The 26,250-nt window shown below is 41.5% G+C and overlaps 4 protein-coding genes across 4 annotated transcripts in view; all 4 read right to left on the reverse strand.

Annotated features, from left to right (window-relative positions):
- Positions 1-683: 683 nt before the first annotated feature.
- Positions 684-1,394, reverse strand: LOC140949712 (uncharacterized). The gene is made up of 2 exons (XM_073398850.1): positions 1,373-1,394; positions 684-1,276 (listed from the first exon to the last, which is right to left on the reverse strand). Exons 1-2 carry the CDS (start codon positions 1,392-1,394, stop codon positions 684-686), a joined length of 615 nt encoding a protein of 204 aa, XP_073254951.1.
- Positions 1,395-3,440: 2,046 nt separating this feature from the next.
- LOC140950855 (uncharacterized) lies at positions 3,441-4,627 on the reverse strand. Its single transcript, XM_073400075.1, has one exon. It carries the CDS (start codon positions 4,440-4,442, stop codon positions 3,645-3,647), a length of 798 nt encoding a protein of 265 aa, XP_073256176.1. The 5' UTR covers positions 4,443-4,627; the 3' UTR covers positions 3,441-3,644.
- Positions 4,628-8,179: 3,552 nt separating this feature from the next.
- On the reverse strand, positions 8,180-8,974 carry LOC140949713 (ubiquinone/menaquinone biosynthesis C-methyltransferase UbiE-like). The gene has a single exon (XM_073398851.1). The coding sequence runs from the start codon at positions 8,972-8,974 to the stop codon at positions 8,180-8,182; it is 795 nt and encodes a 264-aa protein (XP_073254952.1).
- A 3,485-nt stretch (positions 8,975-12,459) lies between these two features.
- Positions 12,460-26,250, reverse strand: part of LOC140950114 (von Willebrand factor A domain-containing protein 8-like) — a 36,569-nt gene continuing 22,778 nt past the window's right edge. Inside the window, exons 29-39 of the mRNA XM_073399290.1 lie at positions 24,465-24,576; positions 23,464-23,602; positions 21,533-22,345; positions 20,090-20,309; positions 18,427-18,646; positions 17,906-17,959; positions 17,336-17,547; positions 16,522-16,756; positions 14,908-15,066; positions 13,972-14,309; positions 12,460-13,868 (exon numbers count right to left, since the gene is read on the reverse strand). Coding sequence (XP_073255391.1) covers positions 13,760-13,868; positions 13,972-14,309; positions 14,908-15,066; positions 16,522-16,756; positions 17,336-17,547; positions 17,906-17,959; positions 18,427-18,646; positions 20,090-20,309; positions 21,533-22,345; positions 23,464-23,602; positions 24,465-24,576 — 2,611 coding nt within the window. The 3' untranslated portion in view covers positions 12,460-13,759. The remainder of the gene's footprint in view (positions 13,869-13,971; positions 14,310-14,907; positions 15,067-16,521; positions 16,757-17,335; positions 17,548-17,905; positions 17,960-18,426; positions 18,647-20,089; positions 20,310-21,532; positions 22,346-23,463; positions 23,603-24,464; positions 24,577-26,250) is intronic.

The following is a 26,250-nucleotide window of genomic DNA, read 5'->3' on the forward strand; positions in this document are numbered from 1 at the left end:
AGGCGTTCCCTCCTCTCTCCCTCTCCCTCTTTTCCTCCTTATTTTTTTCTTGCTCTCTTCCTTCGCGCTGCACTCCACTATCCGAACGCCTGGAACAGGCTAGACAGTAGAGAGTTTAAGATTCACGTTTACGCCAAAAGGGAAACGTCACATTCAAGTTGAGAATTTCTCAGAATAGAAAATAAGCAGATTAAACTGTCCAGAACAATTCTTATGTATAAAACTGGCGTGAAACTACTTATCTTTTTCAGTTGAGGTAATAAACAGTTAACGAAAATTAAGGGAAAAAACTTGGTCACGTGGTACAAATTTACGTTTGCCGTTAGGATAGTATCCGCCATAGCGCGCATGCTCTCAAATGGGTTCCTTTTTTCTGCAACTGGCAAAAAAGCCACAAAAAAGGAAGACAGTAAGATCTTATATTTTAATTTTAAAAAGATTAAGTTGAATCTGTTTTTTCGTAATGATTAACCGGTAACAGAACTTCTTATCGTCCAGTCGGTCTGTGATCATTCTCGTGAATAAACACAAATAGGACTCCAGCGACGTGGTCGCCTGACTTTGTTTAAAACCCTATAACAATTTTAAATGGCCTATTACCATTTTAAATCTGCTGGTTTCTCAGCCACTAAAACACTGCATAAATCGTTCTCTTCAGAACGTAATTTGATCCTGCCATTTCCTCAACTTGAATACCGAGCGCAAAATCTTTCCATTCGGTCTTCAGTAACAAACTGTGGATCAAATACGCCGTTTGTAGTCGCCCAGAAAAACAAACAAAGACTCTCGCCGTTTTCAAACACTCGATCTTCAAATTTCTCGTCAAAACTCTTCAGAACGCGAAATCCAGCCGCCAGACACATCTGTTCAATTACGGGCCTTGGTTCAAACTGGTTAATGCTCATCAGACAGTCCAAATTTTCTGGGTTGAGCTCGCGAAAGACGCGGTCAAAGTGAGTAGGCATTCGATCACCATATCTCACAAAAATTTTTCCCGTCGGCTTCAAGCTTCTAAACATGTTTTCGAAGGCTTTTTTCTTATCCTCAATGTTCTTTATCCAGTGAAGAACGAAATTTGAGAAGATAACGTTGTAAGTCTCCAAACCCAGGCCTGGAAAGCTGGAGGTGCTTCCTACAGCAAACGTGACGTTTTCTACTTCTTTGTACGATTCTTTAGCCACTCGAATGCGCTCCTTGTCAGGGTCGACTGCTAAAACTCTACCTTTTGGCCCTGCTAGTTTGGCAAGATAAGCAGACAGCTCGCCAGTACCACAGCCTAAATCCAATATATCGTTGCCAAGATATGGTGCGACTTCGTTTTGAACAAATCACTTTCCGCCGTTTCTTTGCCATCTTGAATTTTGCTGATAACCTGCTGCCCTATTGTTCGACATTATTATCGGTAATGAAAGTGGCCGTGTACTGAAATCGCTCCTTAAAGAATACTTCGTAATATAGGAAAACCTTTTAAGCTTTAAGTTATTGAGTTAACACTCATGAACAGGAGAACGAACAGATGAACGACAAGCGGCGATAAGAACCTTCGAGGTTTTTGTCGCCCTCGTTGGAAACGTTCGATTCAAGTGAATCAGCTTCACGGCAAGAAACAAATCTAAGAATGAATGCATGACTGATTCATGGTTTGTTTTAGTCCCGGGGGAAGCACTACCTGTTAAAATATTTCCAAGGGGGACGTGCCTCTCATTCCAGGTCTGCAGGAAATGAAAATCTGACGGTTTTCAAAACAAATGGTACAAAAACCAGAAGAGGACCATATAAAAAAAAAAACAATAATAACTTTGCAAGATCATGCATGTTCACAGTATTGTAAAAGCTATTTTGATATTTTAAGGAAATCAAGCCGGAGCACTAAAATTTCATCACAGTGCAATTAAGTTACCCCGTGAAATACATTTGTCGCGAAAGTCAAAGCAGGCTGAAATATATTTACTGATCGGTATATTGATATAGTAATCAGAGGAGTTAATCGGTTTATTGATCAAATCGTTTACGGGTTACTGCGTGATATTTTGAATAGAGTCTAAACTTTATTGTCAAAATTATTCCTCACATAGAGTATTTAGGACAATGAAACAAAAATGAACATTGACTTCTATTTGATTGGCCGGACCTACAAAAAGGGCAATGTCTATTACCTTAAGTACAGTTTGATCAGTAGTTTGATTCTATTTGACTGTATGTACCTAGTTCAATCAAGTTTGTGGTTGCTTATTCGTAATTGCAGTTTATTGCCCCTCTCTCAGCTAGCTGTTCCTCTTGGTAGGAATCTAGGCAATTAGAAGGGTTTAGTCGTTTTTGAAATATCTATAAAATTCTTGCCTTTTTGAGAATTTTGAAGGGGGTTTTGCGAATAAGTGATATGTTATAACAAATTTGGATTGATTTTAAAGTCAGGAAAGTTAGAATACTTTGAAATCTTCAGCAGATGAGAGTGAAAGCTACTTTTACCCTTGCAGTGTAAATCATACTACATTAAAAAAGATTGCTTGACCATGGCGGTTACGAACGCATTTCCTAGTTACTTAAATGCACTTCCTGTTGGTTATCAAAATCTTAAATGGGTGAAAGCAAACCTGCACGGTTAAACATGCCAAGTGTAATTAATCAATGAAAGTTTGACAACCAGCTACTTAACCACGGAGGCTCTACCTTAAACCTCGGGGGTGGATGGGTTACTCCCCGTAATGGATAGTGTTCAGGGTTTGAAAGGATCCTGTCTGATCCAGATTTTATCAACGGCCCAGGTTTTTCGGTCAGGCCTGCATTTTTAATGTTCTTTGTCGACCGCCTGGGTTGTTTATTCAACTGCGAGGATCATTTTTACGTTCACATCTTTACCTCAATTCAAACTATGCGTCATTTCATATATTTCCATTCACGCCCTGAATTAATGTGTCGTTCGGGATTAAAGTGCCCATCACCGTGACCTAAATTTTTTTATTTTCTTATCTGAAACTATACCTTATCAAAATAACTTCTGTGAAAAAAATTTCGACTTGAACAAAACAAGATTTTTTTTTACCAGTTTTTGAAGTCAACATTTTTGCGGTACACCCGCGCCGCTGATCATGCAAACTAGCAGGTTCACATATGACGTCATGTGACGTAAATTAAGGAGCTCGCATTACCTTGCCTTCACCTAGACAAAAAAGATCAGTTACAAGTAAGGATTGAATCTCAATGTCTTCGCAAGAAGAGAGTTTTTCTGAAACAGAAAAACCTACCAGAATTCTTAATCTTTTCCTGTTGATAAAGTCACGTGTTCCTAAAAAGTACGTCATATGACGTCATACTCCGAGAGAAGACTAAGACAAATGGTGTGCCAAAATGGCAGCAAATCTAAAGGTTTTTAAAAAATTCTAAAAAAAATCGTCTTTGTTCAAATCGCAAAATGTTTTCGCAGAAGCTATTTTAGAAAGGTGCAGCTTTAGATAAAAAAATAAAAAATTTTAGGTGATGGGCACTTTAAGCGGTTGAGAGTAAATGCGAATATGAAGAAAGCTGCGCATTTCTAGGTTTTCGTTTTCTAATTAATTCTAGACATCCCAATATTATTGTCACGCTTGTCACACCAGGTTTCACGCGGCCGTCCTCTTCGGCTTCTTTTTTTTGCAAGCTCATTACTAATCTGCTGGTTTCTCAGCCACTAAAACACTGCACGTATCGTTCTCTTCAAAATGCAACTTGATTCGGCCATTTTCTCCACTTGAATACCGAGCGCAAAACTTTTCGAGTCGTTCTTCAGTAACCAACTGTGGATCAAATACACCGTTTGTAGTCGCCCAGAAAAACAAACGCAGACCTTCGCCATTTTCAAACACGAGATCATCGTGCTTCTCGTCAAAGCTTTTCAGAACGCGGAATCCAATGGCCTCACACAATTTCTCGATGACTTGTCTTGATTCAATTTCAGACAGGTTCAATATACGATCCATATTTTCTGGGTTGAGCTCGCGAAAGACGCGGTCGAAGGTAATGGGCAACCGATCACCATATCGCACAAAAATTTTTCCCGTCGGCTTCAAGCTTCTAAACATGTTTTCGAAGGCTTTTTCCTTTTCCTCTATGTTCTTTACCCAGTGAAGAACAAAATTTGAGAAGATAACATTGTAAGTTTCCAAACCCAAGCCGGGAAAGCTGGAGGTGCTTCCTTCAGCAAACGTGAGGTTTTCTATTTCTTTGTGCGATTCTTGAGCCACTCGAATGCGCTCTTTGTCAGGGTCGACTGCTAAAACTCTACCTTTCGGCCCTACAAGTTCGGCAAGGTAAGCAGACAGCTCGCCAGTACCACAGCCTAAATCCAAGATGTCGTTGCTAAGATAAGGTGCGACTTCGTTTTGAACAAATCGCTTTCCGCCGTTTCTTTGCCATCTTGAATTTTGCTGATAACCTTCTGCCATCTTGTTCATCATTATTATCATTAATGAAAGTGGCCGTGTACTGAAATCGCTCCTTAAAGAATACTTCGTAATATAGGAAAACCTTTTAAGCTTTAAGTTATTGAGTTAACACTCATGAACAGGAGAACGAACAGATGAACGACAAGCGGCGATAAGAACCTCCGAAGTTTCTGTCGCCCTCGTTGGAAACCTTCGATTCAAGTGAATCAGCTTCACGGCAAGAAACAAAATAAGAATGAATGCAGGACTAATTCATGGTTTGTTTTAGTCCCGGGGGAAGCACTACCTGTTAAAATATTTCCAAGGGGGGCGTGCCTCTCATTTCAGGTCTGCAGGAAATGAAAATCTGAAGGTTTACAGAAAAGATAGCCTGAGTATCTGGCGTCTCAGTGGGAAAAAGGGGAAAATGGAAGCGAAAAAGGGAGAGAGCTGAAGGAGAGAAACGCCTGACACACATGCTTTTACTGGAGCCTTCTACCCCCACACAGCATGATTCAATACCATCCAATCAAAATCACTTCCGGTCATTGGGTTGTTAGCTTCACGTGTCAAAAAGCTCGCCTAAAATAAATCTCGCCTTACGGTCTGGCCGAGCTCCGGTGCGTGTGTTGCTACGATTTACCTTCCTGTTGGCGAAATACGATGACGCCCGCTTGAACTCAAGACATTGCAAAAGTGAAAAAAATTTTGGAAGAGGAAGCGAATGAATTCCAATCACGTACGCTATTGTAACCGCCACAAGCAAAGTCAAGCTAAAGCCTTGGTGCTGTCGGCTATTCTCAATACATAGCTACCTCGCTCTAATTTTATTTACAGTAACAATACCCTTTTAACGGCAGGATGTTGTAAATCAGAACTTAGATATCTGAAGCACCAATATCGTCTTTTTTGTCCCGGTCTTGTGAAACCAATACTCGGACATAGTTTCGGCAGAGGCTTTTCCATACTCCGAGAACATCTTTCCTTTTAACTACGAGGCTTTGAAAATACAATTCTCACAATTCTTGCTCGGGTTTTATTTTTATTCCAGGAAAGAACTTGAGAGCGCCCTCTAGAGCTTTTTTTGAATTTCTCTCTGAGTCTCTGTCCATTAAAGTAACACTTGAAATCAAACCATCTATGAAAAATTTCAATGGTTTCTCCTTGCCCATCGCCCTGCTCGTATTTACCAGCGGTTGGTGACGTCAGGGGGTATTGTGTGTTATCCAATCACTGCCACATCCAGATTTTGGATGTGTCACACGATTTGCTGAATGGGTTTTGTGTCAGGCCTTCCTTTCTCTTTTACCCCCTCCCCCATCTAAAATCTCCCCTCCCCTAGCCCCTTAGGAAGGCCTGATACTCAGGCTACAAAAAAGATGGTCCAAAAACAAGAAGAAGACAACAAAAACAGCAATAATAACTATGCATGACCATACATGTATACAGTATTGTAAAAGCTATTTTAGGAAATCAAGCCGGAGTACTAAAATTTCAGTTTCTCTGTCAAATATATTTGTCGCGAAAATCAAAGGAAGCTGAAATACCGTAAAATTCCGAAAGTAAGCCCCGGGGCTTATATTTTTTAAAGGCCCTTTTTGAGGGGCTTATTTTTAGAGGGGCTTATGTACGGAGGGAAATTTGCGCTTCAAAATTGATTGGGCTAGCCTTATATATAGTTGAAGGTAAATTTACCGTTTTTGCTTTGTTTTTCTTTGTATTTGAGGGCAATTTTCCAAGTATAAGCCCCCTGGGAGCTTATATTTGGAGGGGCGATTTAGTGGAGGTTTTTTTGCGTTACCGGTTTGGGGGGCTTATACATGGAGGGCCTTATTTTCGGAATTTTCCGGTATATTTATTTGAACGGTATATTGATATAGTAATAAAAGTTAATCGGTTCACTGAGCAAATAGTTTACGGGTTACTGCGTGATATTTTGAATAGAGTCTAAACTTTATTGTAAAAATTATTCCTCACATAGTGTATTTGGGACAATGAAACAAAAATGAACTTTGACTTCTATATGATTGGCCGGACCTACAAAAAGGGCAATGTCTATTACCTTCAGTACAGTTTGATCAGTAGTCTGATTCTATTTGACTGTAGGTACCTAGTTCCATCAAGTTTGTGGTTGCTTATTCGTAAATTCAGGCTATTGTCCTTCTCTCAGCTGTTCCTCCAATGGGAGTCTAGGTAATTAGAAGTGGTATGGTCGTTTTTAAAATATCTATAAAATTCTAGCCTTTTTGAGAATGTTGAAGGGGGTTTTGTGAATAAGTGATATATTATAACAAATTTGGATTGATTCGAAAGTCAGGAAAGTTAAAATATTCTGAAATATTCATCAGATGAGAGTGAAAGCTACTTTTACCCTTACAGTGTAAATCATATTACATTAGAAAAGATTGCTTGACCATGGCAGTTAAGAAAACACTTCCTACTGACTTAATTGCACTTCCTGTGGTCACCGAGCAAACCCTAGCACGGATGAACATGCCAAGTGTAATTAATCAATGAAAGTTTGACAACCAGCTACTTAACCATGGAGGCTCTAGTACCTTAAACCTCCGGGCTGAATGGATTACTCCCCATAATGGCCTATAAGGGCAGGCTCCGCCCAAAATGAAAGCAAAAGGATGGTAAATAAGATTGTAAACAACAAAGTAGGGCAAGTTGTGTACAGTTTTTTTTTCGCATTTCGATCTTATTTTACAGATTTCACTCTTTAAAAAATACTTCCTGTGAAGTCTTGACTTGTAAAATTTACTGATTTTACTCTGTTTTGATCAGCCAAATATAACGTGCATGCCACGTGGGGTGGAAACAAAACCTGGGCCAGGGCCCATGGGCTATCCCACAGGCCATCTGTGGGCCATTATGTGAGCTACCCTAAAGGGTCACCCAATAAATGGGCCGCAAACTAAAATTCTATCAAAAAAGACAATTAAAGGCAAAAATATAATATAAACAGAAATAATGGTAACTATGCTTTCCTATACACATTTAATAATAGGCTTGGCTTGCCTTCCCCCTTCATCACGCATTTGCATTGTTTGTGGCATGCGGGCACCATGCCCAACCATGCAAGCTAGCTGCGATCACCCTGAGGGGCTGTTAGCAGTCTTTACGACCCTTCTTCTGGTTAGATTGGGGCCTGAAAAAAATTAATTAGGCTCATATTTGATTTATTCCTATCTCCAGCTTCGGGTCAATGCTCATCAAATAGTGCAGTACAAAAAATGTTCCTGTAGTTAGTTGAAGAACAGTGGCAGATCCTGGGGAGGGACCCGGGGGGCCCGCCCTCCCTTATTTTTAGACCAAACTGAGGCCCAAAGGACCCAAAAAAATTTTCTTGGAGACTGCCCCCTCCTTTCCTAAGGGTCTGGATGACCGGGGCCCCCCTGGATCCAGCACTGAAGAAGATACCAAACAAATTTCATCACACTAAAAACAATTATTTTTTGGTGATTTTTTTCAGGCATAGCATTAAAACTCAACTTTTTCAAGCCTCAATCCATGTCCATGTCCATCCTTGCCATCCTTTGCAACGGACAACAGAAAACAGTTTCAGTGCTTAAATATAGTCTTAAAGAACAAAGCTGGGCCGTTATTTTTGGAAGTCAATTGATGCAGTTTTAGCTTTTTAAAGAGATAGCAAATAGCGTGACATAACCCCTTTAAGCAGAGGGAACGACAGCAACCTTGCGTGACAATCATGATCAGGACAAAATTCGCAGGTTCGAGCGCTGTCACGTTTGTCACACAAACATTTCGCCGTCCTATTTATACTCTGCTGGTTTCTCAGCCACTAAAACACTGCATAAATCGGTCTCTTCCGAACGCAACTTAATCCCGCCAGTTTCTCCACTTGAAAACCGAGCGCAAAACTTTTCAAGTCGTTCTTCAGTAACCAGCTGTGGATCGAATACACCGTTTGTAGTCGCCCAGAAAAATAAACACAGAGCTTCGCCATTTTCAAACGCGAGATCATCGTGCTTCTCGTCAAAACTTTTCAGAACGCGGAATCCATTGGCCTCACACAATTTTTCAATGACTGGTCTTGTTTCATGTTCGAACAGGTTTAGTAAACGATCCATATTTTCTGGGTTGAGCTCGCGAAAGACACCGTCAAAGTGAGTAGGCAACCGACCACTATATCGCATAAAAATTTTCCCCGTCGGCTTCAAGCTCCTAAACATGTTTTGGAAGGCTTTTTTCTTATCCTCAATGTTCTTTATCCAGTGAAGAACAAAATTTGAGAAGATAACATTGTAAGTCTCCAAACCCAGGCCTGGAAAGCTCAAGGTGCTTCCAGGAGCAAATGTGAGGTTTTCTACTTCTTTGTGCGATTCTTGAGCCACTCGAATGCGCTCTTTGTCAGGGTCGACTGCTAAAACTCTACCTTTCGGCCCTACAAGTTCGGCAAGGTATGCGGACAGCTCGCCAGTACCACAGCCTAAATCCAAGATATCGTTGCCAAGATATGGTACGACTTCGTTCTCAACAAATCGCTTTCCACCGTTTCTTTGCCATTTTGAATTTTGTTGATAACCTTCCGCTATCTTGCTGGTCATTACACTAGCGGCCCGTAATGATCGACAGAGATTTACACGCATCTTCCTTCGTTCCCTGGGTTGAGAAGTGCCGATAAATTAAAGACTGTGCGATCAATCTCGACCTCCTAGGCAGAGAGATTCTTTGATCAACTTGGCCCTAGACCCTAGGAGCGAGGAGCGAGGTTCAGGGCGGAAAAACGTAATGAGCATGCGTAAACTTTTTTGCCCAGATCCCCTGGCCGGGTTTGAAAAAATGGCGGGATTTCAAATATTTTATTGCCGAAAAACAAAATGTTTCCACTCATAATCTGGAAAGAACAGGCAATTTGTCTTCAAAAGTTGCAAGCTGTGGTTATAACCTTGTCGTTACTTAATTTTTTCGAAGAATACCTCATAGCAAAACGGACTTTAATGACATTAATTTCCTTGCGTTGTACTGGACTGTGCATGCGTAGGTCCGATTTTTTTCGAGATGCATTCACAAAATGTGTTCATATAAGGAAGTTCCTGGATATATAAGGTCCGGAGCTCCACTGTGGACACAAAAACAACATATCTTTGGACAGTGATTTGCCCAAAAAAATTAACGCTTGCCCACAATGTGTTTGAGGTCACTGAACTTTTTCGCACTCGAGCTGATATTTTAAAACCCTCGCTCGATCGGACACTCGTAGTTTCGCAGATCACTAAAATATAAACAAAATCCTCAACGTAGAAGTTATTGCGTTGATATGTGGGCAGAAAAAAGGTCAATCTTTATCTAGTAAAATCTTCCCAAAAATCGGTTTCCCAAAAGCAACTATAGTTTTTTAAACTTGCTCGTTTCGCGCACATATATAAATTTTGCTTTGTGGTGTCAAGTTGAACACGCATAACATCTGACAAAAACCTACGCGTAAGGATTTCCTTCAAACAAAGTTAAAGTTACATTATTTCAAAAACTTCTTGCTGACAATGAAGAGATGAATTTTCTGTGCGAAAACAACCTACCTATCAAAAGATCTTAAAAGCAAAAGATCAGTTGCAACTTGGCAGCCAAGCCATGATTCACCATTTACCTATTTTCAATAAGCTTAACTGGTCCATCCGAGGGTCTTCGTTTAAGCAAATTAAACTCAGCCGATCGTTAGAAAACACAGAAAATTGCACATAAGGGTTTGTTTTGCTCGCCCCAGTCAAATCAAGCTGCAGCAATTGTTTACGGGAAAAGAGTCAATTGTTTTGAAGTCACTGCCGGTAGTTGTCGTTCTCTACTTCACAGCGAGTGAAAAGGACAATTTGCGTACAGAAAGTTATTTTTATAAAGAACAGAAACTTTCACAGTGCACTGGAAAACAAAACTATGTAATGAAAAATGAAAAAAACTCTGACTATTATTGCTTGAGCAACAGAAAAGTGATCTTGAGTAAGCTTGCTGGCCTTCTATTTCCGAGAAAGTTTAATAAGCGCAAAAGTTTGTTCACTCTGATGCGTTATAACAGCAATATGTTTCTTTGACTGAAGACAAAGATTAAGCTGGTTCTGCAAAGGTAATAAATCTGGGCATGTAAAAACAGTAACCGTAACTACTAATAACAGAATACAAGCGGGTTTTAATTCAACCCGGCGAAATCAACTCATAAATTAATCGGATGCACAATCAGAAAAATACTCGCCTCTTAAGAAATGTTCAAAACCTTTTATTCCACCTCAGACTGACGGAATGATCCGTTTTTCCTTTAACATTGGTTGTTCTGAATCCAAAGTAATTTTCAAGCGACGAAAAAAAAAAGCAAACGTGTCAAATAAAAATGCTTTACAGGGAGCAAACGTTCGCACCTCGTGCATTTCACTCAGAACTCCAGCAAAAAACAAACACAGTCAACACACAGAAAAGCCCGCCTTGAGCCTGCGATAAGGGATGCGCAGAAGCTTGCGCAGAACGTTTTTCCGCCCTGAAGGAGCGAGGATGTCTCGACCCCGACCCCGACCCCTCCCGACCGACCCAGACCTCTCGAGTCCCTTTGTCATGGGGGCTCACACAAGCTGTTTGACTATTCGTTTATCAATATACATCTTCGGAGACCGAGGGGCAAGAGAACGAATGAGCGAGGGGCGGAAGACCTTCTTTTCGTGCCTCTCACTCTCGCGTCTCCTTTCGCCTGCCGCTCACGCGTGACTTCTCGCGACCCCTCCAAAGGGAGATCTTACTCGCACGCTAACTCGAGGGGCCGAAAAAGTTGTCTAGTCCAACGAGCGCCTGGATTGTCAACTTGACTAGCCTGCGAACGGCAGACGTTTCTCCTCGCTCATCTCCTTGACGCGACGAACTTGTCGTCACTGCCCCCGCAGGGATTTCGCCCAGAAGGCGAAATCCCGAGGAGGCTAGCCTGTCAAGCGTTTCCGTTTGGTTTCGGAACAAAGAAAGACCGAGGAGCGGGATTCTCGGTGAGGCTAAGAGGAGGCACTCTAGTAACTGGCGCGTATATTAAGGAAAGTACTTACAGTTGAAATATACAGTCAGTATGCCAGAAAAAATCTCGATTTGTTTGAAGAGGGGCCGCGGGAAATCGGTAGGTAATGATGACGTTTCTATTGTTTGCGCCCGCAAGTACGAAATGGTTAGGATGACATAAAGACAGAAAATCCCGAAGGGACCACTTAGGTAGATTTTGTGACATTAATTGTGAACGTGTTGTCAGTGACATTCTGTGGAGCAAATGTTTTGAAAGTTATGGACCAAAAGACACTCGTTAAGCACAGACGAAGTTATAAGGTTCGTATAACTGTGTATATATAAACACTAGGAGAGTTTGCAAGACACGAGATTGGAAACCTTGCCAGACACTCTTTCTCTCTCTTTGACCGGAATAAGACTCAGCCCCAAACAAGCAAGACGAGTGAACAACGGCTAACTTATCACTAGCAGAATGATGTCCTTCCGCTATAAAGTTTAAAATGAGACTAGAATGCGCGAGCGTGAATTGATCAAACGTCCTTTTAATTTCTAAGGCTTACTTTCCGGCAAATAAAATGAACTGAATGTAAAAAGTGGTTTAGTGGTTTTATGGTTTAGAATAAACTGTTCTCGAAACTGAGAATGTTTTGATCAAAGCTGAGTAAATCGAACTGAAACTGTGCATGGAACCTTGCGTTTCCTGTATTTACCTCACCTATTGTATGGAATATGTGTGGAAATCTTCCTTATGAATCGGTATATTTCAAAGAGCTACACAACGAGCAAGAATACTATTGACCGACAATAGACAGAGCGGGGGCAGCTGTAGTGTCAACTATTAGTAGTATTAGGGTCATTGCGGTGGGTTTATCACGGTGTGACACTTGAACCTGTGAACGTTTTCTTTGTTTTCAGCACTGCACCTTTTGTTTTCCTAAGTTCTGTAATGTAGACTACTTTGTTTTAGGTCAACCGTGAGTAGTTTTTACACCGAAAATGAAATAAGGGCAAGAACAAATAGGTTGGACGATAAATTGTGTCGGGTAGAGAAACACATCACAAGATAGACGCTAAAAAGTAAGAATATTCTATTTTACAGGAATTTGTTGTACTATAACCAAATATCATAGGTTTTAGTAACTTCATTAAATCCGCAATTATCACGGAATTGACTATTCTTGGTATACAACCACTGACATGACAGAACGACCATAGGTTTTCACACGCTCGCCACGTTTGTTTGACTCAGCGCGCGAAGCCAAGTTATTGACGTAAATGTTGACGTAAACTGTGAAAATTGACCAATCACGGGGTATACCAGGAGCTGGTAACCGGAATGAGGCATTGACAACAATGATGTTCACACGCTCCACCTTCCTCGTCTCTTCCCAACCCCCACGCGGTTTTCGCGCAAAATTTTCTCAAGCCGCTTTTTTGGAGCCTGGAACAGGCTACTTTTGCTCTTGTCAACCAACAATAAGAAAGCGTCCAACATGACGTCAGCTGTAAGCCGACAATTGCTCAAACCGGTAAAAAAAAGATATATATAAATGTACCTTATTCAAGTTACCCGCTATATTTGCACGCTCTTAAAGACGACAGGAAAAAAGCGATGCCTCGTTGTTTCTCACAGGGCAAACAAGCACTAAAATCTGCCGATAAAAGAAATCGCGGACGAGTTTGTTTATTCTAGACAACAGAAAATGAAGAACTTTTTCTTGTAAGGACGATAATACCAAATTATGTGTTGAAGCGATACGTGTTACTCTACTGAATGCAGTAGCGGCTGTAGACGTTCGCACAGCAAGCAATAATGATGGAAAATTGTCGAAACTCGAACTGTACATTTTGCATGACTAAAACAGTCGTCTTGTTTTGAGAGAATCAACAAACTCGACCGCACTTACTCGTATTGGCATCTTTTATCCCTTGTTTGCCCGCTGAAATATCACGTGACATTGCATTTCTCCCATCAACCCTAAAGCGCGTACAAAGATGGAGGGTATCCTGAATAAGGTCTACTCGGTAAGCTGCCGTTTGGATGGTGCTTCGTGCAAAACCTGACTTTTGAATTATGTGTAGTTCCTTGTATGAACTGCGCCTGCAGGGCATGGAAATTTAAGAGAAGCTGAGGCACTGCAAGTGCAAATCGTGTACAGAACAAACGACCTTGCAAAAATCACTTGTCTACATGAAGCTCCACCGAAACAGGAATTTTTCGAATATTATGGTATTTTTCGCTTTGGTCGATAGTGCCATTCTATTCAGTGGTCTTCCAGTAATACAATACATGTGTTATGACCACTTGGTTCAGTGCCATCAGGCTTTGTAATCCGCTTTCTTATGACAATAAATAGTTTAGATGGTCATCTTGAATTGAGCATGGCCGCAGTAAAGATCTGTTGTAGGACTTGCGGAAGATGTTTAGTGTCCATGCAGACAAACGCTCTCCCTGAAGGCAGCTTTTTTACTAACCTGAAACAGAGGAGAGAATTTAACTGAATGAATGTGTGAACGAACACTTAATAGTTAAAACGACTGTTAAAGGTTCTTTAGAAGTCCTTTCAACAATGCTTACCTGTCTGCCTGGTTACCAAGCGAGCCAATGAAAATGGCGAAGGCATTTACTCGTGCATCTGACGTCAGTGCCTTCCCAAAAGCCTCTGCGGGTATGCCATACCGTTCCAGATTTGCATCGCTGAGCACAACGACAAAATAGTCGTCTGCTTCCTGCTCGGTGATCCGGGAAATTGCTAAATCCGTCGCTTCCAACGTATGATCGCCACTCCAGCAGTACTGCGCATGTGCGTGCATCTGTTTCATGATGTCAAGGCGCTCCTTGTTGTTCTTTGGAGGTGCATCATGGGAGACAAACGGAATTTCGGGAGAATCACCCGAGTGGCCAACGATATCATACTGAGAGAAAAAAACAATCTCGAGTAAAAGTGAATATTTGGAGGGTTTTCAGTTGGACCGATAACCGTCAAATGAGAAAAGGAGAAAGACTGAAAAACCACATACTCTTCCTGTATCACCAACAGCTTTTTATTTTTTTGCGAAATATTGGAAAAAGAAACAAAAAGCAAACTGCGGTGATAAACACAAGGAAATATAAACACATTTTTGAAGCGGAAAGAAAAGTTTAACTTGACGTTTCTTATGTTCCAACATCATACAATTTCAGAAGTAATTAACCGTTGAATAAAAACAGAAATTTAAACGTAGAGTAAGTAACTAGTAAAAGAATCAACAGATGACATATGGTAGGAAAATTTGCATATAAATAAAACATGCAAACCAAAAAAGGTAAAGAAATGTGGTGTTTTAATTATTTTCATGAAGATGATGATGATGTTGACGATGATGATAATAATGATAATGATGACAATGACGATGATGATGATGATGGTGATGACGTGGACGATAATTAAAATGTATTAACGTTTCGAAAGTGCTGACACATCGAAAAAGGCATACAGAATACTGATGGCTGATATAAGGAAAACACAGGCACCTTAATTTTGTTGTCAAACTGATGAAATGCTTCCATCACAAGACAAGCTGCCTCCATCATTCGCCCCAGTCTGCCATCTAAGCTGTTAAACCGATACATGCTGCCGCTGACATCAACCACAAATCGCAGGCGCTTAGGGAGACGCTGAGGAGTTCCAAGCTAAAATAAAACGAACATAAACTTGAAAATAGAAAATTGTCATTCATATGATGAGACATAAAAGATTACTGACTCTCCTACTGTTTGATACCAGCCCCAATTTGTTATATATTTGGGGACGAAAAACAAACATGAGACCGTAAGTGTAAAAGAACCTGCACTTTAAAACAAATCTGGAGTTAAAGGGGATATTATGGGGGTATATTGCTGTTTATTTCTGTGCTGAATTCATCACTTAGCACCTTTACCCGTACAAAAACGCTCCTGCAGAGTAATGAAGAAGATGACAAACAAATTTTATCAGGGAGCAGTAACACGACAATTCTTTTTTTGGTGATTCTCAAAAGGGGGGCCACTCTCTAAACATCTTCCTAAGACGAGGGTTTGTGTGCATCACCATTATACGAGAAATGCAGACAACTATATTACGATGCCCAAATGCAGGACTGAAAGACTTCTTCGTAGTTTCTTTCCAAGTACAATCTTACCTTTAAATAATCGTTAGCCCGCATAGATCATATAGTTGCATGTATGACAATTTTATTTCTTTATATGTTAGAAATCGTTTTGGAATTGTTTGTTATTCTATATTATCATCATTATTGTAACCCAGTCCCTGTTTTTATACGAATTGCTTGTGATCCTAGTTTTTAGAATTCTTGTAACAACATTGTCATTCATTAATTTACGATGATTTTGAGATTAAACCTTACTAAACTATTTTTGTAGCCATAGCACTAGAACTTGAAAAAGTTAGCCCAACGTTTTACAAATTTCAATACGTGTCCTTCCTTACCATCCCAGAGCAACAGACGACAGAAAATAATTTCAAAACCTAATAATTATAGTCTGAAATAACAAAACAGTACCTTTTTTGGAAGTCAATTGACGCGAAGACACGTTTTAGCATTTTTAAAAGATAACAACAGTGTAACATAGTCCATAACAGTGGCGGGATCCAGACCTAAGGGGTGGGGGGCGGTCCCACTTTTTTTTTTCGGCCCTTCGGGCCTCAGTTTGGTCTAAAAATAAGGAAGGCGGGCCCCCCGGTCCCCTCCGCTGGATCCGCCACAGCATAAAGAACGTGCATACAACACTTTAATGCTATAGGTATTATTCGCCTTATACGCCAATCACATGACATTTTCAGGAAATTGATCCTTCTTTTCTTGGAAATTAAGACCCTGTTTACATGGAGTGGGGGACCCCGGTCTAGTGGGGCAAGTTTCTTTTGTTTTGTGTCCCCCAGAGCGTGAAAACAAAAGAAACCAACCCCACTAGACCGGGGTCCCCCACTCCATGTAAACAGGCCCTAAGACACGTGCGATCAAGATGTGACCTGTTTTGAAAGAAACTGTCCCCTTGGGACTATCACATGATCTATCATAGCACAAAAAAAAACAACGAAGCAAGTTAAGCCTAAACCTAGTCGACGAAAAGACTAAAATACGATACCTCTGGATCCTCTTCTCCTCGTTTCTTGTAAATCGCTCTTTCTCCTGTCAATCCCTCAATCAACTTCCCATCATCTAGCTCTCCTGAGGTCTGGTTTCGAAGCCATACTCGTTCCTTTCCCCGCGCTTGTAAACTGTCAAGTATGACGCGTAGGGACTGGACCTGGCGCCGCACACGTGACGAGAAAGACTCGTACATTTCAGCATCGTACTCGCTCATCTGGATTTCACGCAACCTAACGTCAGATATAATTAACGTCAAACAAAAGATTGGGCGGAATTACTCTTCACCAGTTAAGCAAGCTTCAACTCTTGCGTTCAAGCGCCACCTTTCATATTTTATATTTACGCACGTGAAAATTACGCGACAGCGGAACTCCACCCTTAATCACACCAGTAATTTTTTTAAACGCATACAAACTTCTGCATTTTATGCTCTTGCAGAGACGGCGTTAGAAAAGTCCACACGTTTACGTTCAAAAGACTTTTACACGTTCTTTTACAAAGCAATTGATCTTAACACACTATCGAGTTGGGTGTCAGGTGCATGGTCTTAATTCCTTGTGGAACGATGGTTAAGGGTTTCATGCAGTACCAATCAGTTGGTAAAGCGTGACCCAGGAAGTTGGGGAGGATAAGGGTATCAATCACGTTTTTCCACCTATCCGCAACATTTGATCCTGACTATTCCTATGCTTCATAAAAGGCACACCAGTATAAAAGCATACCAGCTAGCTCATCACTATATGCTGAATACATTTTACAAGTATTAAAGGAATACAAAATGTGGTGTTAAACCATAAGTAGTTTCTAACCTCTGCTTAAATGCACGCCGTCCCATTTCGCGAGCGGCTCGTTTGACGTCATCAGGCACCGCGTCCTTTTCTTCATCCGATAACTGATGTACATCATGCCCCGCGTCCAGACGATACGGTCCGCCTTTTCCTCCCAGCCCGGCGGTATCTCGGCCCCCGGTACCCCCGGCCCAAGTGTTCCCTCCGACGTGTGGGGCGTTATTTGGGTCCACCTAAAACATAACAGGGGGATTTAGCAAAGACAATAGCGACCTTAAGATTCAAGGACGAGAACGAGTATGCGGAAGAGCTTTGAGACAAAGTTTTCTGGCGCGTATTACCACCAAAAAAGTTTACATGGTTATTTTTAGTGAAGGAGATTAACCCCTCTCCCGGTCACAAAATGATAAATCTTCTGACACTATAGATAGCTTGTTTTCGTCACTACGGCATTTTCGCTAACACGCAGCAGAATGACGACGGCTTTTGCGTTTCCCTCCAAAATGACGCTGGTTTACGAGCGCGCACCACTTAGTATTGAGAAAATCTCGTTCTTGTAGTCTTCCTCGTCTTACATAACAGATATCTTACCTTGCCATGCTTTGGACTGGTGACGTCTTCCCCGCTTTCCCTGGAGTAATTTACCTTAGAGACAGGAAAAAGAAGAAAAAACAATGTAAATGTGATTTGTTGGCCCACAAAAAACAAAGTCAATCCACATATGGCATTGCTTCCAGGATACGAATCCGGGTCATAGTCAGGTAAGTTGAGACGGCTCTCATCGCTGCCATACACTTGCTTCCCACCCCGACGCGTACAAAATTCGTTGAAAAGAGTGTGAGGTATAAATGTTGGTGTGAAAACACGTCATTGGCCGCAAAAATCCGGCCTTCAGCATTAAATCAGTTTAGCTAGTCATATTACTATTACTTTAATGTAGAAAGGCCCCCAGTAATATAAGCATGGCCGAAGATATCTACCCTGTTGATATAAAAGTACTAATATCTTTCCATCTCCACACAAAAACAATTTTCTTTGCATTTAGATTTAAAAAGCTTTGTTTCGAGCCCTCTCAGGTTTAAAATGGCGACTGAAAATCTCCAGGAACATACTTGTAAGGGCCCATGATAGTCTTCGCCAATTAGTCCCTTCCACTTCTCCAATGAACGTACGAGATTCGACACACCAGTCTCCCACTGTCTTACTCGGCCCGTCGCGTCCACAGATACAACGCCTTCGTAGGTCGTGGGTGCCATGACTACTGGTTTTCCCGCCAAACGCGCGTATAACAGAAGGTCGTGACGGCCTGGGAATGGAATGTAACGAACAGATCTGCAAAAATATAAAAAGAACCGTAAAAAAATCTCTGGTTTATTTGTCTGCTAGAAGGGACTGGTTTCCTAATTTCTTACTTGAAACTTAACAAAAGTAAAGACATTAATTCTAAAATCACGGCTGTATGACTAATATATGCCTCCAGAGCGTTTTTATTTTAAGTTGCAAACTGCAATGATAATGATATAATAAGACTAATTATAGTGAAGTTCTTCTAGAGAGCAGCTACATAATCTCAGCGCGCTTTACAAATGTATGAAATATACAAATTTAATTAAAATTGATTAAATAAAAATGTTTTGAGATTTCCTTTAAAGAGATATAAGAGATTTAAACTTTGACAATTGCACATGTCTTTAAGCTAACCGCAGAGCAGTGATAACCTTTGACAAAAAGACGTGTTTAATAGTTTCCGAAAGCCTAAACTGCAATCTCTTTCAATACTTTTCAACCTTGTATATCTGTATCTTTTGTATTCATTAAGGGCCTGTTAACATGGAGGTGGGGATTCCCATGTAGGCGAGGTAACCTGCTCAAGTAGGGTAACAAAAGAAAAAAAAACCACCCGTTTTCATGCAACAACAACGCCATCCCGGGGTGCGCTTTCTCAAGATTATTGAACGGCCGCTATGCACTTAAACAAAAAAAATGGCTGGCAAACGACGTGCTATGGCGGTTAATGCTCTTGTTCTCTCACTTGTTGCTCTGGCTGCAGCCTTACAGTTCTATGGCTTTCTGTTGTCACTTTTAATGATGAACACCTCCGCCAAAGGCAGTTGGCACGAATTTTACATAACACGAGTCTGACACAGGATGACAGGGTAACCCATCTGGCAGACCAGGCAACCCGCCTGGGCGGGTCACCCCACATATCACTCAAACGTGATCAAATTAGAATGAAAGATCACATGGACAGGCGGGTTACCCCACCTAAGCAGGTTACCTCACCTGCCTGGGGTTCTCCACCGTCATGTAAACAGGCTCTAAATGTATTTTCACTTAATTTGGTGGCCATTTCCGTATGGCTGAATTTGGCTAAGGCCTGTTTCAAACGTCGTGCTACTAACGTGCTAAGATGGCTCGACTGTGGCTCGACTGCAGAACGACACTAGCACGACTTGGTTTCAGACGTCGAATTAAATTCGGTCGAACAGAACGGCTGTTGCCGAAAACAAAACAAAAAGATAAAGAAACGATTTGGCAAACTTTTAAGTGTAGTCTAATGTATTTATAATTCATGAACTGAGTTCGGCACGGCGGTAGCACGACGTTTGAAACCAAGTCGAGCTACTGCCGTGATAAAGTCGAATTTAATTCGATCAATCGAGTTCGGCACGGCAGTAGCACGACGTTTGAAACGGGCCTAAATTGCTTTAAATTGCTTGTTTGGAAAAGAAAAGTTAACATATCGAGGGATAGAAGATCAAGTATAAAACCTACCTTCTTCCAACATCGGCAACCTCCAGGTATCCCAGCGGGCTTTGAGGCCTGACGTATCGAGGATCGTCATCTTCCAATTCGTCTTTCCGTATGGAATTATCGCTCTTTGGAACGCTAGAGCCCGGGACAAGACGGACAACTTGAGCCGCGGCAGGCAGACAAATGGGAGGGACTGTGTCCTCAGAGATAAATTGGTCAATGGGTGGTGTCACCTTCGGCTCTGAGAGTGAAAAAAAAAAAACCTGAATTGTTCATTTGTTTTTCCGCATATGACGTGTTGAATTGTTTTGCCACGATGTCAAGTGAGGAAGAAAGAAGGTTTATTCCCAATAAAGTTGTCATCAAACAGTTCAGTCAACAGGCAGCATTGAAAAACGTTAAACGACGTTCAATCACAACGTTGAACGAAGCTCAAACACAATGTTGAGCAGTGGTCAGCAATATTAATCACAACGTCTTAAGATGTTCAATCAAATTGTTTAACGACGCTCAATCAAGGCCTCGTTCAGTATAATTCAACAATGTTAAGTGAAAAAAAAAAGTTAAATAAAATGGAATTCGGCAATGGCAAACAACGGGGAAAAGAATATCACCTTTATAAAAACAATTTTACAATTCAATACAAATTGGAGGTGTTAAGGCCCAAAAAGAAGGCGTAACATTGCATGCAATATTGCGTACAGAATGTTTAAATGAACTCGCTACACGCTGCAACATAACGAGCTACGAGGACTGGAAACATGGCCCAACATTGCCTGCAATATTCTGCGAAGCCTGTTTCAGTGGAGGTTGCTTCATGCGGCAGCCTTAAGTGCATCGACGACTGAAAACCTGGTTTCAATATTGTCTGCAATGTTGTGCGCAACATGTTTTAGTGGAGGTGGCTACACTCTGCAACATTACCTACAAAGAGGACTGGAAACATGGTGCAACATTGCCTGCAAAGCAATATTGTGCACAGCGTTTTGTAACTGGAGGTTGTTACACGCTGGAACATAAAGTGCAACGACTAGGACTGGAAACATGGTTTCAACATTGCCTGCGATATTGTGTGCAGCCTGTCTCGGTGGAGGTCGCAACATTCTGCAACATTACGTACAATGAGGACTGGAAACCTGGTTTTTAACTTGCTCTGCAACATTGAGAACAGCATATCTCAGTGGAGGTGGCTACACGCTTCAACATTACGTACAACGAGGACTAAAAACATGGTGCAACATTGCCTACAATATTGCTCGCAGCACGTTTCAGTAGACTCGCTACACGCTGCAAACATTTCCTACACATTGTGTGCAGTGGAGGAGGCTACACGCTTCAACTTTAAGTGCCACGAAGACTGAAAACATGGTACCCTTACTCGCTCCTCTTCTCTTCCTCACCCCCCCCCCCCCCCAACCCCAACCCCACAGACGTTTTCGAGTTGTTTCTGATAGTAATGCTCACCTGACTGTGAAGTAGTGTTTTCCTGTTCCTTCTTTTTCTCAAACGAGTAAAAACTAACCGGCGACTTCTCAAGGAGCCGGTCAGGTTCGGCCACAGCTATCGTAGCATAGTCCTCGGATCCGACCAGCAATCGATTACTTTTTGATCCTTTCTCCTCTCCGACTGCCGAAGAAAGAGCCCCAGGCGGTAGGCTACGAGTCGATATCGATTTCCAGTCTTCGTTCTCTAGTCCGCCCAAGTTATTGCTTGTAACTGGATGAAGAACGCAAGGCACGGGGGCTTCTGGGTATGGTTTTGTAAGAAGGTACTTCCGGTCGGTCCCAGTCTCACAAACGAGCCACAGGTCACGCGAGAAAGGGTGAAACTTTCCGATAACAAATGGCATGGTAATGTGCTGTGTTGTTCCGTCTACTAAATCCACTACATCCATTTTATTACTGTCCTCTTGGTAAACAACAATCTTGTTTTCGTGCGCAAACTCTGAACTCATAACAAACTTGCCCTTTTCAATCGAAAAGTGGCGCGTTAGTTTTTCTTTGGTATTGTCAACAATGGACTTAAAATTGAGAGAACGAAGTTCCTTGTTTGAAGGGCGCAAGAGATAGAGTGAATTAGAGTCCTGCTCGTGAATAAGCACCTGGCCCTGAAGGTCCCCGCCTAAAGCAGCCATTTTTAGGGAGGGTTTAGCGTAATAAGATCTTGGAAACAGGTTATACAGGTCCATACACAACACTGAATCCTGATTGGTCTGTTGTGAGTAGAGTGAGACTGGGTTAAATGCCAGGATGTGGACCCAGTCTCCCTTATTTCCACCTAGAAACAAATTCAAAACAAAATGTGTTTCTTAGAGAGATAAAACGAGTATAATGTGGTTAAAGAAACTATGTCGGGACACTAACTGAGAACCTAAAACGTGGCTTAATATCACCTGAAAGTCAAAAATTATGGTCCACGTTTGCTTTTTAAGACTATATTTACGGATGGTAAGAAAGGAAATAGATTTAAACTTGAAAAAATGGTTTTAAGGCCATGCCTGCGATAATCACCCAAAAATTATTATGGTTAGTCGGATCCCTGATGAATATTTTTTGATGTCCTATTCATAATTATACAGCTAGAGTATTATGTTTTAGGATCAAGGTACAGATTAATGGCTTCAGAACAGAACTGAAATAAAACAGCAATATCTTTGTGCATAGCCCAAATAAATGTTCGGCGCTTTCAGAAATTTTCTATGACAGTGAGGAAGAGTTAACATACACGTCGTCTGTTGCCACTAGGGAACTTAAGCACCAGACGTTCTTGGTACCACGGACGCCAACCGGAAGTATTTTTGCAGCATGACAGCCACTGCGGATGTCGAGACCTTCTTGACTGGCGGTGACGGACTTCAAAACGCGAGTTCTCGGGTTGAAACCAGAGGTTCAAATTCTGCGTTCTTCGAGGAGTATTCGTCATACAAAAGTGAAATTCTTCGTCTGAAATCATGTTTTCTTCGAAAGAAAGAAACAAAACTTCACGCAAATATTTGAAAGACATTTTCAAATGAATTATTCTGTCGGCGTTCGTGATGGTTTCACGTTGGTTTGCTCAATGATTTGCATCTGGCGCGTAAACCGCGTCCCCGATCCAGTTCTGCGCCGCCAGTCATGCCTTTCGTGAATCAAGAACGTCTGGTGGTTAAGTTCCCTACTAGCCTCATTTACTGTCATCGACAATATTTCAATCACACAGGGTTTAAATATCTCGGTAACCCCAAGCTTAATTTTCCGTTTACTCGAGATTACGCATAGTCATTTCTCGAAGAAAAGTCTGCAACACGTCTAGTTTAAAACTTATACCCGAGATCTCAAGAATAGCACTTTGTTAGATGGCAACAAAAGACTCCCTTCCCACATATCCCTGTGCCCTGTGCCCTTAAAACTCCTTACCAGGCCCAACAGCGACGTCCATGACCACCCCTCCCTCGTGCATCGGTAGATCCCAGTGTCCCACTTGTTCTGAGAAACCATACGAACGACTATTGACTCGTTCAATTTCCCTGGAAGTTATGGCAACCGTGACTGGGCCCTGCGAAGCAAAGGGTAATCAAAACAAATGAAAATTACATACTTGCAAAAACGACTTTTTCCCTAGTTTTGGGAAAGTACACATTTTTAAACTAAATAAGATCTACAAGAGACAAAAGTTTTAAGGAAGCTTTGAGAAGTTAGACTAGTTAATCCGAAATTTGTGAAACCATTTGCGTTAAAAAAAAATTTAAACTGTTGTATTGGCCACTCCAAATATTCTGTGTTAAAAAGCTTCACATTCGCCACATGACTTGCGTTCCAGTTGCGTTTCCAATCGCACATTGAAAACATTCCGTGTCCTAAATGTCACATTGGCAAGGATTTGTGTCAAATCTAGGGGAGGGCCCCCCCAATTATTTTTAGACCAAACTGAGGCCTAGTCTGCTACACAGCGTTTTTAGTGTCGTCACGCAACGCTCCTCCCACAAGAGGAGCGTTGCGTGACGACACTAAAAACGGCTGTGAAGCAGACTGAGACCCGAAGGGACGACAAACATTTTTTGGAGACCGCCCCTCCCCCCTTATCTCAGGGTCTGGATGACCGCCCCCCGCTTATCTCAAGGTCTGGATCCGGCACTGATACGTGTGATATGCAAGAAGAATATAAACCAGTTAACAGTAGGCCCCTTTACAGAACTTGGTCACGTGCTTGGATACCAGTTAGCAACGGCTCGCTGGATGGCAAGCCATCCAAGCGTTCATTCCGTGACCAAGTTCTGCAAAGGGCTAATATATCCGTGAGAAGCTAATAATCACACAAGTAAATCTTCGGTATTTCGTAGAGTAGCTTCTCTTGAAAACTTTTTTCAAACGTGCCTATGCGGTGTCTGGCAAAAATTCCGACACCAATCCAAACATACCCTAATCTTAAGTCTTCTTTCCTCAACAGGGCAGTTGATTCCAGCATTGAAGCCATCTTCGTCCCCAGGGATTTGCCAGGTAGAGACCAGGGTTGGAGGAGGTAGAGGAAACCTGAACACAACATGAAAAAAATCCTTGTTTAACCGAGGTTTACATCGAACAGAAAGAGAAACTCTGGTTGGTTAACGCCTCCTTTGATCCTTACTGTCGGTAAATAGCGCCCTTAGAAACGAATACAGGGTAAACAAACGAGAAAGGACACAAAAGAGGCATTGACAACAGAGTTTTCTTTCTTTATTCAAAATCCTTAACGATGCAATTACAATTTTATACAGATGACGAAGTTGACAATTAGGTAAACTATCCTTTGTACAGTAGGTCAGCTAGCCCCAATTTGATTATCATTTTCTGCCTCTGAATCTTACCCAGTTACAAATTCACTACAACCCGGACCAAAGGCGAACGTTTGAAAGTGAATGAAAACTTAGAATACCTAAAAACATTAGTCCTAAGAAAATGAATGTTGTTCGAACCTGAGCCGGATTGGAAATGAAGGAAAGGGGAATTGAAAATATGGAATATTAAACATTTTTTTGGTAAATAAAATTTTAAGGTAGTTTTGGGATAAGGCGGTTAACTACAATCAATAGTGAGTTAACGCAAAAGGACTGCAGAAAGAAGACGGCAAAACACTTGTGTATGACAAACGTGACAGGGCTATTACTTGCGTGTTTTGTCGTGATCTTCACTTAACACCAATGTTTTCTGGTTCTTTACAAAAAGATCTGTTTAAAGGAAAGTGAAGTTTGGCGAAAAGTTGTTTCAAACAAAATTATTGCCACGCTTGTCACACAAGGTTTGCCGTCTTCTTTCCTCTCCCGTCCTGTTGGGTAAGTGTACTAAATTGGCTGATTTAGCAACAGAACGGAAACGTCATTTGACGACGGGTAAGCGCCCGGAAAGGACGAAACTCGACTTCCGGTACCCAATTTGCCGCTCTGCCATTGGTCAATTCAGTTGTTTGATTTGCGCGCGCAGTCGTCAACAGAAGTTCCCGTTTTGTTGCTAACTCAACCTAATCAATCGACAGCGACAACAACGGGAACGTTTAAAACGCTATAGATTTTATGAGCACTCTGCATCACTCTTTTTTCTTCATTTCTTTGCCGTCCCTGGACAACAACGACGTGAAATTACAAATGTCCAAATTTTGAGTTGACTTGAGAACGGGAACGGCAAGGCGATAAACTTTACTATCTCTCTCTGAACTCGGACACGGTCCCCTCTCTTCAGTCCCAACCTAACTTCCCTACTTTCAAGTAACTGGGTGACTTGGTAAAAGGGCGAAAAAGTTTCAAAGGAAGCGAAGTCCATTTTTCAGCAACGTTTTCATTGGCGTCGCCGTTGTCGGATTTTAAGGTCCATATTATCTACGATTTGCTAGTGGCTACTTAGCTTTCCATATTGGCGGAGCTTTCGCACGCGCGAAGCACGCGCAGCGGAGCACCATTGGTAGGAAAATTTGGTCATCTATTTTACTTTCTGACAAAATAGTCCGTGCGCATGTCCACCTTTCCATGTTAGCGGATGGGAAATGGCACACTAACTAGTTAGAAGTCCAAGACATATAATCTTTTTGTTTTAATTTGGTATTGGACATCTATATTATGGTCAATTGACAACAGTCAAAAAAGGTATCCGCTGACCAGTGTTACATGACTGTATCGTGAGCTCAGGTATTCAATTCATTTAGGTAACGTATTTTTTAAAGTTATCCGCTGAACG

This window comes from Porites lutea, chromosome 10, assembly GCF_958299795.1.
Source record: "Porites lutea chromosome 10, jaPorLute2.1, whole genome shotgun sequence".
NCBI classification, from domain to species: domain Eukaryota; kingdom Metazoa; phylum Cnidaria; class Anthozoa; order Scleractinia; family Poritidae; genus Porites; species Porites lutea.

What these genes read in the sequence shown, in the direction of transcription:
- LOC140949712 (XM_073398850.1), bottom strand. Translation starts at nt 1,394, where the DNA reads ATGTCGAACAATAGGGCAGCAG. An exon ending in GTCGAACAATAGGGCAGCAG is followed by an intron (nt 1,277 to 1,372) that starts GTTATCAGCAAA and finishes TATTGGATTTAG; the next exon opens with GCTGTGGTACTGGCGAGCTG.
- LOC140949713 (XM_073398851.1), bottom strand. Translation starts at nt 8,974, where the DNA reads ATGACCAGCAAGATAGCGGAAGGTTATCAACAAAATTCAAAATGGCAA.
- LOC140950855 (XM_073400075.1), bottom strand. Translation starts at nt 4,442, where the DNA reads ATGATAATAATGATGAACAAGATGGCAGAAGGTTATCAGCAAAATTCA.